Source organism: Siniperca chuatsi, linkage group LG9 (assembly GCF_020085105.1).
Source record: "Siniperca chuatsi isolate FFG_IHB_CAS linkage group LG9, ASM2008510v1, whole genome shotgun sequence".
NCBI lineage: Eukaryota > Metazoa > Chordata > Actinopteri > Centrarchiformes > Sinipercidae > Siniperca > Siniperca chuatsi.
In genome coordinates, this window is record NC_058050.1 from 1,652,077 (window position 1) to 1,668,133 (window position 16,057).

Below are 16,057 nucleotides of genomic sequence, written 5' to 3' on the forward strand. Positions count from 1 at the left end.
AGGAGTAGCCGAGATACATCTGTGATTAGCAACTACAGACCCATATCTAAACTTTCCTTTGTAAGTAAATTAATGTAAAAAATTGTTTACCAGAAGCTAAATAACTTTTTAACCTTAAATGGCAACTTTCAATCTGTATTTCTGCCCCACCACAGTACAGAGACTGCTGTCATTAAGGTTATGAATGACATTTGTTAAGAAACTGACTCAGATACGGTTGACTATACAAAACTAATAGACATATTGGAAAACTGGGCTGGGCTCCTATCTCCAGGACAGGAGCTATTTTGTCGCACTTGACAACTACAGTATGCATCCGAGCAGACCAACACGACATGTGGAGCTCCTCAAGGCTCAATCCTTGGTCCTCTTTTATTTGCTTCCATGAGGCCAAATTACACAAGGCAATAAAATCAACTTGCAGAATTATGCAGACGACACCCAAATGTCCAAATCTGTAGAACAGATTAGTTTAACTGAAATACCATAACAGATTTTTTAATTTTTTAACAGAGAATTTTGTAATTTGAGAAGTTTAATTTGGATTTAATGGTTTAATTTTCCCCCCCAAAACTACAAATCTTTTCTAAGCATTTACAAACTTGATTTCTTCATGCACGAGTTTTGAGTTTTTTTCACAGGTTTACAATGGGTGACATACGACCTCAGGCTTTAAAATTATTTCTCAACATGATTTCGCAAAGCTCAAAATCTCATTGACCCTTATCTGAACCCATACACATTTGTTAAAAACTACAGTGACCAGCTGTTTCAGGGAATTACTGAGCCTTTTATAAAAATGAAACTTTATATTTGTGAGCTGTTTGTAAAGATTTCAGTCTTCAGTAGCAACCAATGGGCTCAGAGCTGGGAGCCACAGACAGGAAGTCAGACAGTATTGAGGGACACGTTTGTTGGTTTTTCATGGGATTTGTTGACAATAATAAAAATATAGGAAAACATCAGCTCATCCTACCAGTGACCTAACTGACACTCCGAATAACAGTATTCACTAGGGGTGGGTGATACTGTCTTAAAATCACACACCCCTTCCTGAATATGGCTGATAAAGCTCTCTACTAAAAACTCAGGTTTTCTTTTTTCTTGTGTGTTGTGTGATGCATCTGTTCTCTTTTTATCTGACAGTTCATGTTATCAAACCACTACCAGACTCTTAATATATGAAAATATATGGTCCTGACGAGAACCAGACAACACACATCGCAGGTTTGAGTCCCGGTCTTTACCTGAACAAGGATGCGTGGCCGCTGGGGGGAGGGAAACGGGACGTTGTGCATGAAGCTGGAGATGTGTCTGCAGAGAGAGAAAACCATGAGTTTTATCACAGAATGTATTATTTATCAGGGTGGGTAAAGCTCTAAATATCATTTGACGCCATCTGGAGACTCGAAAAAGGCTCCACTCAAAACGAAGATACTGCTTCCCTAACACTAATTAAAAATTCATGCAGAGTTTAAGAATTTAATCAAAATGTCTCATTAGAACGAGTTCACGTTAAGGCCTTCTTTTACCCGATAAGTTATCAATAAAAAGGCCGTATGCCAATAGCAGACTGCAGAAGATCTGATTTAGTCTAAAAAGAAAAAAAATCACTGAAACTGAGGGTAAAAAGATAATAACCCTACGAATCTGAACCTAAATCGTGCACTGACTTTTCGAGCGGCAGGACGTGGGGTCCGGAGATGGAGTATCTGTAGACGAAGGTGAGGAACTTCTGGAAGACGGTGAAGAAGGGCCAGTGGGAGAGGACGCAGATGCTCTTCTTCACCTGCAGGCTGCGGTTGGTGATCGGCCGCCGGTCGACCACGCTGAGCAGCCCGAGCCTCACGCTCTGCCGCTCCGACAGCAGCTCCCTGGAGAACGACTCGTAGAACTGGATGGCTGCTCCGTAAACCTGCAAGGGAGAGCGGGGGAGCTTTCACAAACAGGCTTTAAATGGGTCTAACTTCCAGGATTTGCTGCTTTTTTCTGTTTTATATAACTGCAAACTATGTCTTTGGGTTCTGGAGACATCACCTCTCATGACATCTTTCAGTACTTTCTAACATTTTATAGACTCAACATTTCGACATCAAGAAGGCACCGTGGTACAGCGACATGGTCCTGCTTTACCTGTATGTTTGTTTTATGTGTTATATTTTGTTGTTGCCGAGCACACCGAAACAAATTCCAATCAAACAGCCGTTGACAGAACAATCTCTCCTCCAGTTGTCATGGAAGTTTAAATGTACATTTCTTTCAAACATGAATGAGAAATGCAGATGAAGATCATGCGATACGATCGAATGTTACAGAACAGCTGATATGTTTTGTCACACACTATAAAATGTCCCATAAACATTGCAACTGCTAGTCAAACTTCTCTGTTTTGTATGGAAGCGTATACATTCAAACGATAATGAAAACTTGAAAATGAAAATCTAATTCAACAATATCATTATAATTTAGTGTTATTTGAGTAAAAATGAAAATGCAATAATTTAATTCTCATTTTCACATACTTGTATGGGCGTTTTATGACTATATTAAAATGAAAATGGAAAAGCTGTAACCCGCTGTACAGTGGACAATATTCAAATGTTAATTCAAATTTGAAATTGAAAATGCAATATACACAATGTAGCCTGATTTTCCGTTTATGCAAGCAATATTTAAGTCTAAATGAAAATGTAATTTTCTAACAATTTGAAAATGAAAACTGCATCTGACATTTCATTTTCAAAGACTTAACCTGCTGTACGGGGGAAAATATTCAAATGCAAGGAGCGAAACGGCAGCCTCAGTCTTTCCATTTACATGTCACCATGCTCTTTCGGAGTCAACATGAAAATGGTTATCCATTTGTATTCAATTCTAACCAATAATTAACTAATTTAGTGCTCTCTATATATTTTGGTGGTACACTCATGGTCACAGAGTCAGTTTGATTTCTGTAAAATGAACATTGAAAAAAAAAAAAAAAAATCACCATAACTTTCATTTTTAATTCACCTGCTCTTCAGAGATGCAATTTTCCATATAAACTGGTTCTTGCAAGTTGCGTGAACCAAACCAGCAGAATGGGCTGAATTTACCACTGCATCGTCCAAGGACTGTTTGATGGGCATTATTTATTTGTAAACTCTTAATATCATTTGTGCAGAAAATACACACTTTGTAGACATGTTAAATTATGTTACATAATTGCAACTCTTGTCATATTGATTATATTATACAATGAATGAATGAATGAATTCTCTATCCAGGGAGCTTACTGTTATTCTTAAGCAGAAATGTGTGTGTGCATGTGTGTGTGTTGTTGCTGCTCCGACCTTGTCCCCAGAGGCGGAGGTGAGGACGAAGGTGGAGAAGACGGGCAGCTGGTACTTAGTGTTTAGTGGCCAGCTCTCCACGGTGACACCCATCGGCAGACAGAAGACCGGCACCGACTCCGGCAGAGGAAACGCCTCCAGGTCCTCCTCTGGGTACCGGCTGATCAGACCTGCGGCACACAGCAATTAGTCCGTTTACACTTGAAGTTTATTATGTATAATAACTGGAAATATTTAAGAGAGCCTAAAAAAAAAACATGATTTTTGTAATAAAGCTCATCTGTCTCGGTTATGATTGACTAAAATCAGACCTGTCAGCTGACCTTCTCCAAACATTTCACACGGTTCAGATTGTCTCAAAGAGCTACCGGACCTCAAGTCTGCCAAAGTCCATTATCAAAAATGAGTTTTAAGACACTGACACAAAATATTTAGCATCATTGTTAAACCAAAAAACCAAAAAAAAGAGGTGCAATTTAAAATAAATAAATAAAATGAACTTCCTTAAAAAGGCTAATTCCAGTATTATTTTTCAACCTGGGCCTTCTTCTCATAGTGGTGGCCATTCTGGCTAATGGGTTATGTTAACTTTGTACTGTCCCTCTGCGCTGGTGGTGGGGCACAATTATGAGACTGCCAAAGTTGAGGGGAAAGCACCCGAGTCCGTTTTGTCCCGGCTGTGGGAGCCCTGACAACAGAGCCGAGCAGAGGCGTGATAGATACTCACTGGCCTTGTAGACCAGGGCGTTGGCTTTGGCCACAGCTCTCTTGTAGCACACATACAGAGCTGGACCCCACTGGAGACAAACACAAACACACACAACTGTGATAAACTGATCTCCACCATTTAAAAAATAGTTAATATAAAGTTAATATGTTAAAATATATTTTAGTCTCAAAAAGTCTCACATAAACTCTCAAATAGGCATTAATGTATCTTTGACAGGAGAAACCAGGACTTTATTTGAGAGAGGCTACTAACTCAACTTATTTTCATTTAATGTTCTGTTTTCTCAGCATTTCCCCTTTTAGTCATTTTAATTTGCTGTTTGAAGCCCTTTAATTTCCTGAAAGACTTTTATTGTAGGAAGTGTCGAGTTTCATTTACAGCAGCTTCACAACTGGCCAGTAATAAAACCATTTCTGGTCTCTCAGAGCACAGAGTGGCGGGTTTGACACAACTCTGTTTTTGTATTAATTAACAAAATGTTGTAGAAATGTCCATTATGCTGAATTATTATTATGCTTTACCATCTTAGTCATTAAAGTACAAAGGTACCAATAATTTAACACCCCCTTGCTTTTATTATTTGAGAATTTAGTGCATTATCTCACAACAGCGACAACTCCACAGCTGAAACACTTCCCAAATACCCACTCACCATGCCGGTGTTGAGGTTCTTGTCGACGCGGCAGAAGGTGTGCGGGGCGACCTCTCCCTTGCTGGGCAGCAGCAGGGCGATGTCTGTGACGCCCAGCGTGTGGAGGCCTTGTGTGTCCAGAGCCCGCCGGTACGTCAGGAACACCCGGTGAGCCGTTGGGGCACCGCCGGTGCTCAGGTTGGCCGAGCGGCTGTAAGGCGTTGTCTCGATGATGTACCAGCCCTGCTTCAGCTGCTCCTTCCCCTCATACAGAACCCTGCGGGGACAATTTATGACTTCAGACAAATGAAACATTTTTAAACTTTTGTGACGCTCTCTCATGAAAGCTTTTCCGTTTGCACTCGCTGTCTGGGAGATCATCCCTGCAGCACAGGAAGTGTCCAGTTTGTTCGGGTAGTTTTGTTGTGATTGTTCATGTTTGGGTGCAAGAAGTTTAAAGTGGGAAACACATTTGTGAATTTGACCTACCAGGGTTGGAAAAATACGAACGTCTGCGGTGAAATGTTTCTCATTTTAACAATGTTCAACAGCCGAGCGAGCAGCTCTGTGAGGCTGTACTGTGGGACACAGCAGTGCTTCGAGCTAAAAGCTAACATGCTCACAATGACAATGCTAACATGCTGATGTTTAGCAGGTTTAAGGTCTAACATATTCACCATCTTGATTTAGCATGTTAGCATGCTAACTTTTGATAGTTAGCACTAAAAGTACAGCGGAGGCTGATGGGAATGTCATTAGTTTAGTGGATCATGAATGTCTGTACAAAATTTTGTTCCAATCCATGAAGTCTGGAGCGAAGTGGTGGACTGACCGACAGACTTTGGCATATCTCAGTTGCAAATTCTTGTTATTTATCGACAAACACATGTGCCGATACGGATATATAGGCAAGATAAGATTGGCCTGGCTGATTTGTCAGTCTAGATCTAGCATGAAGTTAATTTGAAATAAAGAAGATGAAGAACAAGGCAGATCTGCTGACTTACTGATTTGAGGGGATTATAAATGCATTAATTTTTGGAACTACAGTTCCCATAAACAGAGTGTATGAAGTTGCCACGGAGTCAGTGACCACTACAGCTTGAGCAACGTTTTTTTTAGCCGATATATTTGTTTACATTTTGGCACCATTAAAAGTAGCTGAATCAGCTGTTAGCAGTGTGCCCGCGGATGTACAGACAACGATCACTGGGTTACTTTACTGAAGAAAACTTAACATCATGATTCTCTGGAGTTAGAAGCAGCGTCTTTTTCTATGAATTCTAAGCGACTTTGTGGACATTTATCTGCAACGGACACCGTGTGTTCACATTTGACTGGGTTATGACTTTGAAACACAGCTCATGGATATTAAGGCACTTTAAAACACTTAACGTCAAAAACGGTTCTCCTTCTCAGAGTCACTGCTGCTGCCGCAACAACAGCTGACCATGTTGATAAGTGGGACAAATCAGCAGCTAAAGTACAATAACTAACTTGTTTTTAGATGCACCTGTCCCTATGCAGTGTCTTTGCCTCACGTCTCTCTCTCCCAGTGTCTGATCAAATCCTTTCATGACCCTCAAAAATTAGCCTCACAAAAATCAGATTTCACCTGGTGAGCTAAATTCCTGTGATGAGATTTAAGTCTGGAAAACATTCAGACACTGGCCCCGCCAAACTGCCCTTGAGAAACTCTCTGGTTCCCTACCTGCTCGCTGCCTGTCAGCTACACTCCTAAAATGATTGAAAACAAGATGTAATCTGATGTCTAATGTAAGAGGATTTGCCTCATTATCCCCTAACACAGTGTAATCCAGAGTAATTAAATAGCTGAACATGAAAGAAACAATGGAGAAGAGTGTGTGTGTTGGTGATGAGAGTCCAGGACACGACACTGTCTGCCCACCACTGCATTACATAATCCTCTGTATTATATAAGCTTCAGCTTTAATATGCATCACATGAACTAAATGCACTAGAGCTGATTTCTGTGCGAGCGTGGTGCTGTCAAAGTAATGGTTTCTATTCATTTCAGCAGAATAATTTACAGCGCAACATGCAGTTCATGTGTTTGTTAACAACCCTTTAGTGCAGCCTACACTCAGAGCTGTCACCAGGGACAGAAGAGGGAAAATGAACACCATCTGATAAAATAAAATCACAAAAACACTGTCTTCACTGTTTTAAAACCGTATTTCCTCACTGACGTTTTCTTTTCTTTTCACTGAGGACAAAGTAACGACATCTGCAGCCGAAAGTGACTTTGCAGTCAGCGAGGGGCAGATTATTCTCGGAGCATCGCATCATCGTTACAACACAGGCCAAAGTTAAAGCCATAATGTCAGCAACAGATACTGAGGCTCTAGTGTCTGTAAGTTTAGCCCTCATGTGCAACTAAAGTTTGCAGCTTACTTTACCTTCTGTAAATGTAAAATGTCCATCGTTAATTGTTTTCAAACAAAAATACCAATATCATTTGTCCCTGCTTCTTAAATGTTAGAGTTAGCTGCTTTTCTTTTTTTGACATTATAGTAAATTGAATATTTTTATTTATTTATTTATTTATTTATAAATATATAAATATTTCCTTCTGCCGCGTCGACAAGAACCTCACCACCGGCATGGTGAGTGGGTATTTGGGAAGTGTTTCAGCTGTGGATTGGTCGTTGTTGTGAGATAATGCACTAAATTCTCAAATAATAAAAGCAAGGGGGGGTTAAATTATTGTGTGTGTCTTAGTAGCTCAAAACACACTGAATTCAGGCAGCCTGGATTAGCTGCTGAAATGGTCCAAAACACTTGTATGTGAAAGGGGCTGAAGCGGATTTTCATTCGTTTTATCTGACATTCCCAGGAATACTGGAAGACGCTGAAGTGAACAAAGCCATTAAGGAAAAAGTTCAACATTTGGGGAAATTCGCATATGAGAAGATCTACATGAATCTTCTGCCTGCGCGTCAATGCCGCGTTCACGTCATATTGGCTGGATGGTAGAGGTGGTAAAGATTCCCAAGCCTTCACATCATCAGACAACTCACGGTTGGATGGTTTGTTTGGATGATTGCAGAGCGGCAACATTATATCCATTAAATTTGGGTTTAATTACCTTGAACGACAGACTTTGGCTGACGTGACGCTTGCTTGTCAGGCACTTCTGTGTTATTTAGCGGCAAGTCTGGGTTTTTTAAAGAAAAATCTGAGCTAACGAGTCGTAATTACAAACGGATGTTGATGTGAACGCAGCATTACCCTAGGTATGGTGGCCATTTTAGGACATCTCAGACTTAGCTTGTCTTCTACTGTAACTTCGGCATGTTAACATGCACGCAGTTTGCATGCTGATGGGAATCATTAGTTTTGGAGGTCTCCTGTGATGAAATTAAGTGTTACTGGGACCAAACAGCACAACGTTAAAACAACACAGAGGTGGTGGGGGTGTGTTGTTGCAGGTGGTGCTGAGTCGGTTAAATAAGATCAAGGAAGTCCAGTTTGAGTAACAGATTCATGAGTTTGAAGGTTTATCGAACTCTGCACAGTGTTTATAACATGAGGAAGGATTTTACTGCTCTGGAAAGTTATCAGATAATAATTTATCCTCCGTCTCCACAATCGCGAGGTAAGGTAGAAATACAGCGTTCATGTGACAGTAAGTAATTCACCAGGAATGTGTACTTGGGTGTATCTGATTGGCCATCACAGCGCATTTCTGGACATCACACTGTGCAAAAGTTTAGCCAGGTACGACCCTACGTTTTTTGCTGCAGCCCTCGGCGTTGGCACCACCAATGTGGCAACAAAGTGACCAAACAAAGCAGTTGAAGTAAGTGACAGACTGACATTGCTACCCCTGCAGCCAAGCTGCTAGCGTGGCTAAAAACAACAGCCAGCCTTGTCCCACCTGTCAGCGTCTTGCTTCACGCGTAAAGGATTTCTCTTCCCCAACTGCACAGAAAGAATCGGACTGAACAGCGGAAACAGCTGCTGGAAGAGTTAACAAAAGCAAAGCGTGTCTCACCCCAGGTCCAGTATGGGCGGTTTGTCCCGTCCTCGGCGGTAGCACAGGTACAGGTGTGGGTTGTTGATGAGGCCGGCGCTCAGCTCGGCCGAGTGTCCACCAAGTGTCTTCTCGATGCAGGTGAAGCCCTCTGGCACTTCCTCCCCGAGCCCCCGGGCGATCACCGCCAGGTCCGTCACCGACTCCACAGCTCGGCCCGACGAAGACAAGGAAGAGGAGGAGGGCGTGGAGGAGGAGTTGGTGGACGTCTTGCCATCCTCATCTAGGGGCCTCCAGGGCCCCGCAGGGTCGAGACCTGCCACTACAAAGTAGTCCACCAGCTGGGGACATTTCTCCTCTGTCATGCCGCCTGTCTGCCCTCCACTGCAGAGAGAGAGACAGACTGGATTCATTATCTGAAGCTCACATGTTAAGAGAATTTCAACTTTTCCTAGATTTATGCATTCAGAGTCTGGAACAAAATTTAGGTTTAAAAAGCAGCCGAGAGAGATGGACCAGTGATATTCCTGTTAACGTTTAGTACGATCTGTACCTCCTGCAAGCCACTTATATCCAGTTAAATGGGACAAAACCCAGCAGAAATACTAAACAATGAGAGCTTTAACAAAACCCGATCCTTTAACTAACTGACACATCTGCAGACTCAGTTTTAAAACTACATAATGCGAACAGTCCTTTTACAGACGCAAAGTCCGTCTCAAAGAAACTTATACAAACTGACTCTCAGTGGTTTAATGTTTCTATAACTGTGCTTTTGAGTGATTGATATTTATCTGTCTCGTACTTTGTCAGTATTGTCAAAAACTTTCATGCCAATAAAGTTCACCGAGGTGAGACTGAATTGAAATTAGGAAGGACGAGAGACACTGAAGAATCACAGGAGCTGCGCTAAAGAGAGATGAGACACACTGAGGGTTTCCTATCAGCAACTAATACACAACACACACACACACACACCTCAGTGTTCTGGACGTCAGGCTAGTGAGTCAAATCCCTAGATCTCATCAGCCAATCAGAGAAGAGACAGAGTGAGCCTGCAGCGTTCAATATCTGGCTGTTTTTTATTTGTTTTTTTCCTTTTCTTGGATCTCTTACATTTACATACATATTTCATTACAGTATACTTGCAATATAATGTGCATACCATTTGTTGTCTTATTTTTCAAATGTTGTTCCTGAAAAACTCTAAATAATTGCTGTAAACCTTAAACAACCTACCAAAAAAAAAAAAAAAAAAAAAAAAAAAGCACAGGTCACGGTGGTGTTTATTCACAAAATCAATATGTGATTAAACCGATGCGCAGAGGGCAGGGTGGTGTGTGTGTGTGTGTGTAGTGTGCACAGAGAGCATTATAAAAATAGGATGTGCAGTGATGCTGAGAGATGCTGCTGAAAGCACTCTTATGTAACTGTACATGTCCCTTGCCCTCTCTCACCCTCCGTCCTCGTCTCCGCCTCCCTCTCTGAAACTGTAAACAGACACTGAGGAGGAAAAAGACGGAGGATGGAGGTGACGGTGAATTTTAACTGCAAATTCCATCAAATGTTGAGCAGAAATGTCAGATTTAAGGAACACAAAGTCCTATATATTATATACACACACACACACACACAATATATATATCTACAGTATATATTTACATTGAGAGATATTAATTTTTTCCTACAAGTCCTCCAAATTAAACAACAACAACATGCAACATTGTTTGTCTTTTCCTTCCAAAATTGTTGGAAAATAAATGTTTTATGATCTCACACAGATGTGGTTAAAGTTTGCTTAGGCTTGGGCACAAACGCGACTCGTTTAGAGTTATAGAAACTTCATAATTTGGGTTAAATTTACTACTTCGATAACGTTAGGGGACCCTCGTGGTCACGGTTAAAAGAGTAGGAGACATTTTGTTGATCCATCCGTCCACCCTGACCTCCTCCCACTGGGGACTCTATAATAACGTCACCTGACGTCCTCCTCTGCTCCAAAAAGGACAAAAGTCAGATTTACCACTGCCACTAGAGGGCGCTGTCATTTCAACGTAAACGTGACGTTTTGGGGTTTTTGCTGAAACTGTTTTTTCTCTGGAGGACTTCCCCCCCCCCCATTTACCAAAACAAGCCCAAGTTCTCTAAAATGTTAGCTGTTTAAACACCCAACTTTGTCTGAATAAAAAACAGTCTTAAAATAGCACAATGATAATTTAAAAATCAGGATTTAAATCACAGAAAAAGTCAACAAGATTACAAATCTGACCAGACATTCGACGCCAGCTTTGTTTTTTGTTTTTTTTAAACTTGATAGTTTTTAATCCTCGGATTCACGGACACATTTCGGACACAAACAGTGCTGAGGTTCGATACGCAACTCAACAGCGAACAGATTCAGTTTCACATTTTTAACAACGGACTTCAACAATCAGATTTCTGTCACTAATGCGCTCAAACCAGAGAATCCTGTTCATTAAAAAAAAAATCACCAACAGTTCTGGTGCCGAGAGCTTCATCAGGAAAAGGCCTTTAAACTGAAACGCTGCAGTCAGTGTTTTTTTGGGTGTGCAAACATTTCGGTTTTATTTAAAACTCAAACACGTTTGTTAAGTTGTGTCTGGTCTGCAGCTCATCCGGAAGGGTCCTAAACTCTCAACCTGCAGCAAAGTGTAAATTGTCCGTAGGTATTTTTTTGTTTTTAACACTGTTAAGGGTCAGGGTTGATTTCTCTTTATATCACAGTGGCTTAAAAACCTCTGACAGGACAGGGAGCAGTGTGCAGGAGGTTTAACGTGGACGTCCTTCATGTATTAAGAACAGTATTTACTTCCTTCTTCATCCACTAATCTCTACACTTCCAGTACACAGTGCCACTGCTGTCTCACATTACAGCCGAGTTATGGGTAAATCCCTGCAGCTCACACACATTCAGCAGGCTGAAAAAATAAATAAATAAAGAGTTTTCTGTTTGATTTATGCCGCGTAAAGCTGAGGATGGACCGAAGACTACTAGAACTGTACAAAGACACGATATCACACACAGTACACTTCACAGCTGTTACAGTAGATTTCAACAAAAAGCCTGATCCACTCCTCCATCCATCCATCTGTGTGGTCAACCAATACCAAACCAAAATGTGACTAATCACACTGCTTCCTTCTCAATCCTCCCTCACATGGATTATTTTCATGATCGATTCATCTGTCAATTATATTCCCGATTAACCAGTTAATCGTTTGGTCTATAAAACATCAGAAAACTCTGAAAAACTCACTTTACAATATCCTAGAGCACAAGGTGACATCATCAAATGTCTTGTTTTGTTCGACCATCAGTCCAAAATCCCTAAATATTCAGTTTCCAATATAGTTTCAATAATCGACTATCAAAATCGTTGCAGATTGATATTATTTTACGATCGAGTTCTGTCGGTTAGAGCTCCGGCCTCCTGCTCTTCCATTGGTCAGAACCATTCTGTACTAGCTCACTCATTGGCTGGCAAGAAGATGCACTTCCTGTCATGCAATCGAAGGATTGCTGAGTATAAGTAAAAGCTTTGAGAGTTTATTTTCATAAATTTAGTTAAGAGAAAGAGAAGTGACTGAACGAGTAACTGTTTGAGTGACATGACTGGGAACCAATCACTAAACTAGAACAGAAATAACAAAACAAGAAGCGTTGTTCATCAGGCTAGCCTACTCGAAAGCTCAAAAAGGGTTATGTGAGAGGACTGAGATTAAAGTTGCCATATTTTGGTGAAGATATTTGTGTTTGGATCAAACTGAGCTACTATACTTGTAGAAGGACAGCGGAGAAGTTTCCCTGCACGAGTTGCGTTCGAATTCATTTGAATTTGTTCGAACTGTGCTGCGCTGGAGAAAACCATTTGTGCCGTGCCAACATGGCTGACGTGGAGGCAGTTAGCCTCGGCTCAATGGCATAGCAAGCATTTATCAAGAAGCTCATACTGATCCGAGTAAAGCAACGACCGGTGATCTAGTGCTAAAATGGTCTTACTCAGCGGTAGAAAGTCATACTTGTCTTGTAATGCGCAGCCAGTAGCTGCTGGTGTTCACGCTCGGAAAGCAGATGTGTCTGATGGATAAAACCTTTTATTTCCTTCCCTTTCTTTAAGCCAGAGATATTACGTCCTGCGAGGGACGGACCACTCATTGCTGTCATCACAAGGTGAAAGTGAGAGACGGACGATAAAAAAGGACAGAGGGGAGGAAGTGGAAGGAACACGGGGGGGGGGGGGGGTCAAAGGTAAGCTGGCAAACAGGAAGAAGACCGGCAGCCTGCTTCCTGTTCGTCGGTGACTTCTTGGCGAAACAGCGGCACGCGTGACAACACCGCAGCTCCCCGAGGTGATAAAACACACCGTTATCTCTTCAACAACACACACGTCTGCTGTACAACTTCACTGTGTCTTTGTATCTCCGTACATCTAAAGCTTCAGACATTCACACATCTGCGTTAGATCGATAGGTCTATATTAACACAACCATCCTGACTAGGCTTGGGCGGTATCTATTTTTCCATACCTTCCTGACATTTCACAGTGCGGATTTGGTAAATGGTGGTATACAACGAACAAGTCGTTGTAGCATGTATGACATGGTCTAGCCTACAATGCTGTGTCTAATATGCAATTAGATTACTTAGTAGGGCTTTTTTTTTTTAACATTTGAAGCTTCTATTGAGGTTAACGAGTGAAGCTGCGAATGTCTGTCGTCATGTTCGTCATCACTAAAAACTAAATCCTCGCACAAAATCCTCATTTTGAATAAAGCGATTCATCGGATTAAATGAGTTAGTCTTGTTGTTAAATCAACTTTCTTTAATGAATATAACTCGTCAGTTATGGTGCCGCGGGACTGCTGCTAGACCGGCAACAGCAAACTGTTTTTTGACCGCAGTGGAAATGTTGTTTTTGAAAGCCTGAACGGCAACATATGTGGATTGAAGCAGAACATTTTTGGAAATTATTACATTTATCTTTTTTCAATACATTTTGGACTTTACAACGCTCTGGAGTTATTGGAAATGTTTGGAACGCACGAGTCGGAAATCAATCCTACAAAGCCATCGGTTGTTTTTTGTCATTTTATTTTGCTAATTTAATGGTCTGCCTCTGAAGAAGCAGTGAGACTCTTGTTCAGCGAGCTAACTCGGCAGCACATGTTGTGTCCCACCCCTCTCTCCCACATGTCCTCCAAAAAGCCCCCCAAAAAATAAATCTAAACAAAAAAATAAGCTTGCTGCACGGCTAACTGAGCTAACGGCAGTTAGCAGCAGTTATGACCTGATGTGTGATGCTGCCCCCTATTTTCTTGGCGTATGAGTTCGACAGGCGGAGAGTAGTCTCAATTCTTACATATTGCCCCTTTAAGCTAAGATCGAGAGCTTGTGGAACGTAGCGAACTCGCCACTTGCACACATCTCCCAGCTCTTGTTCAAAGTGACTAACACTGGGTCCAACACTAGAAGAAGAAAAAAAAAGGTTCACTTCCTACATCACCAAAAGTTACAAGATTGAAAATAAGAAGGTGAAAGGTCAATTCAGTTTTATTTATTTATAACAGAAGTTCTCTCATGGAGAGAGAGAGAGAGAGATAGATATCTCTCTTTAATAGTATAATGCCTTAGTGTACTGACAAGGAAGCTCAGGTGACACAAAGGTGAAATGTTGAAGTAATTTTTCCTTTTGAAGTTTTGTTGGTTCACTGTTATTTCAGCTCTTTTCTCAAACATACAGTTGGTCCGTTTGCTGCAGTTAAGAACCAATACATAAATACAGTTCATCCTGTATTTTACTGTCAGAATAACCTCCACCCTCCCCTCTAAATGCATCTAAACTTCACGTATTTAATGTCTGCTGTCACTAACATTCAGTTCGTGTTTGACTAAAAGGGAGTTGTCTGCTGAAATGCAAAAAACGACAATGCTAGCTGAAACGGCTGATTTCATCACAATCACTTCCCTTTTTAATGGCCCATGTGCAACAATGGAAACCTCACACATATACAGCCACACACACACACACACACCTAAATACATACCGGAAAGCCCAGAGAAATGCACCAGATTTCCTCACTGAGAGTGCACTACAGTGCATCAGTTAACATTGTGTCAGTACAATCAGTTGCTTACTGCCAAAAACACCGACGTGGGATAATTTCTTATTTAAACGACCGTTCGGAGCAGAGGAAAGTAGGGCTGAAAGTTATGATTCTTTTCATTATGGATTTATCTGTTGATGATATTTTCGACTGATTGTTTAGTAAAAAAATAGAAATAAAAAAAAAAGTCAAAGATGACGTCTTCAAATGTCATGTTTAGTCCGACCATCAGTCCAAAAGCCAAAGATATTCAAATTTACAATTATATAAAAACAGAGAAAAGCAGCAAATCCTCAATCCAAGAAGAAAATGTTTTATTGTACTTAAAGTGACTTTAAGATGTCTTCAATGAATCGATTATCAAAACTGTAATTTTTCTGTCATGCCTCAGCACTACAGTAAGGCAGCGTCCTGACGAACAAAAAGTATTAAAAGTTGTAGACGGACCTGAAGTGTTTCCCCCACAAGATTGTTGAACTACTTAAAAACACAGTCGCCACATGTACCCAAACATTTCGGCATAAAACAGTAACTAATAAAAAAAGGTTCCTACATGTCATTGCCCCGTTCCTCGGCACAGTTCATCGTGCCCCCTTTTTCTCTGACTCAGCGTGGCACGTTTTAATCCCCAGCAAAGGATGACATTATGGTCCGGTATTGGAGCGAGTCAAAACATGATGTTGTCCGCCCGAGGCTGAGCTGTGAGGTCACAGCAAACCGACGTGATGTAATGTTGGAGTCTCTGTGGTTTGGTTCAACTTCCACTCTCAAATTCGGACTCACTGAGTCATGAAGTGGTTTGTTTTGGGTAATATTACACAAACTGACTCCGTCAGAGTGTGCGTGTCTGTCAGCAGTTGGCTGGCTGCTCACTCCTCGGTGTGTTCAAGTGCAGCTTTCGGCAGAAGAAGAGGCGACACGTCGGTCAGGTCTGCTGCTGTCAGGGCCCTAAAAACACACTTTGAGAAAACTAGATTCTGTAAATAGAATAAAACTAAAGTCATGGCTTCATCTTGGCCACAATCACACTGAAATTCATAAAAAAATAAAAAAATAAACCACTGCACAAGTGTTTTAAAATAGTACAGACTATTTTTATTTATTTTTTTAAATTGCTGTTGTGGTGGCATGGCAATTACTGTCCATTGTTTGGTCCAGACAGAAATGTCTCAACAACTATTAAATAGATTGCCATGAAATGTGGTTCAGACGTTCATGTTCCTCTCGGGATGAACTGTAAT

General features: G+C 41.1%; 1 protein-coding gene across 3 annotated transcripts in view; it reads right to left on the reverse strand.

The window, feature by feature from the left end:
* Positions 1-16,057, reverse strand: part of LOC122881857 (DENN domain-containing protein 4B-like) — a 57,424-nt gene that overhangs the window by 24,546 nt on the left and 16,821 nt on the right. For 2 of the 3 annotated variants that reach the window (XM_044208530.1, XM_044208531.1), the window contains exons 2-7: positions 8,712-9,074; positions 4,715-4,970; positions 4,060-4,129; positions 3,333-3,502; positions 1,674-1,915; positions 1,248-1,314 (exon numbers count right to left, since the gene is read on the reverse strand). In XM_044208530.1, coding sequence (XP_044064465.1) covers positions 1,248-1,314; positions 1,674-1,915; positions 3,333-3,502; positions 4,060-4,129; positions 4,715-4,970; positions 8,712-9,055 — 1,149 coding nt within the window. In that variant the 5' untranslated portion in view covers positions 9,056-9,074. Of the gene's footprint in view, positions 1-1,247; positions 1,315-1,673; positions 1,916-3,332; positions 3,503-4,059; positions 4,130-4,714; positions 4,971-8,711; positions 9,075-15,369; positions 15,774-16,057 lie in introns of those variants that run through there. The other variant, XM_044208529.1, reaches the window with a different exon arrangement.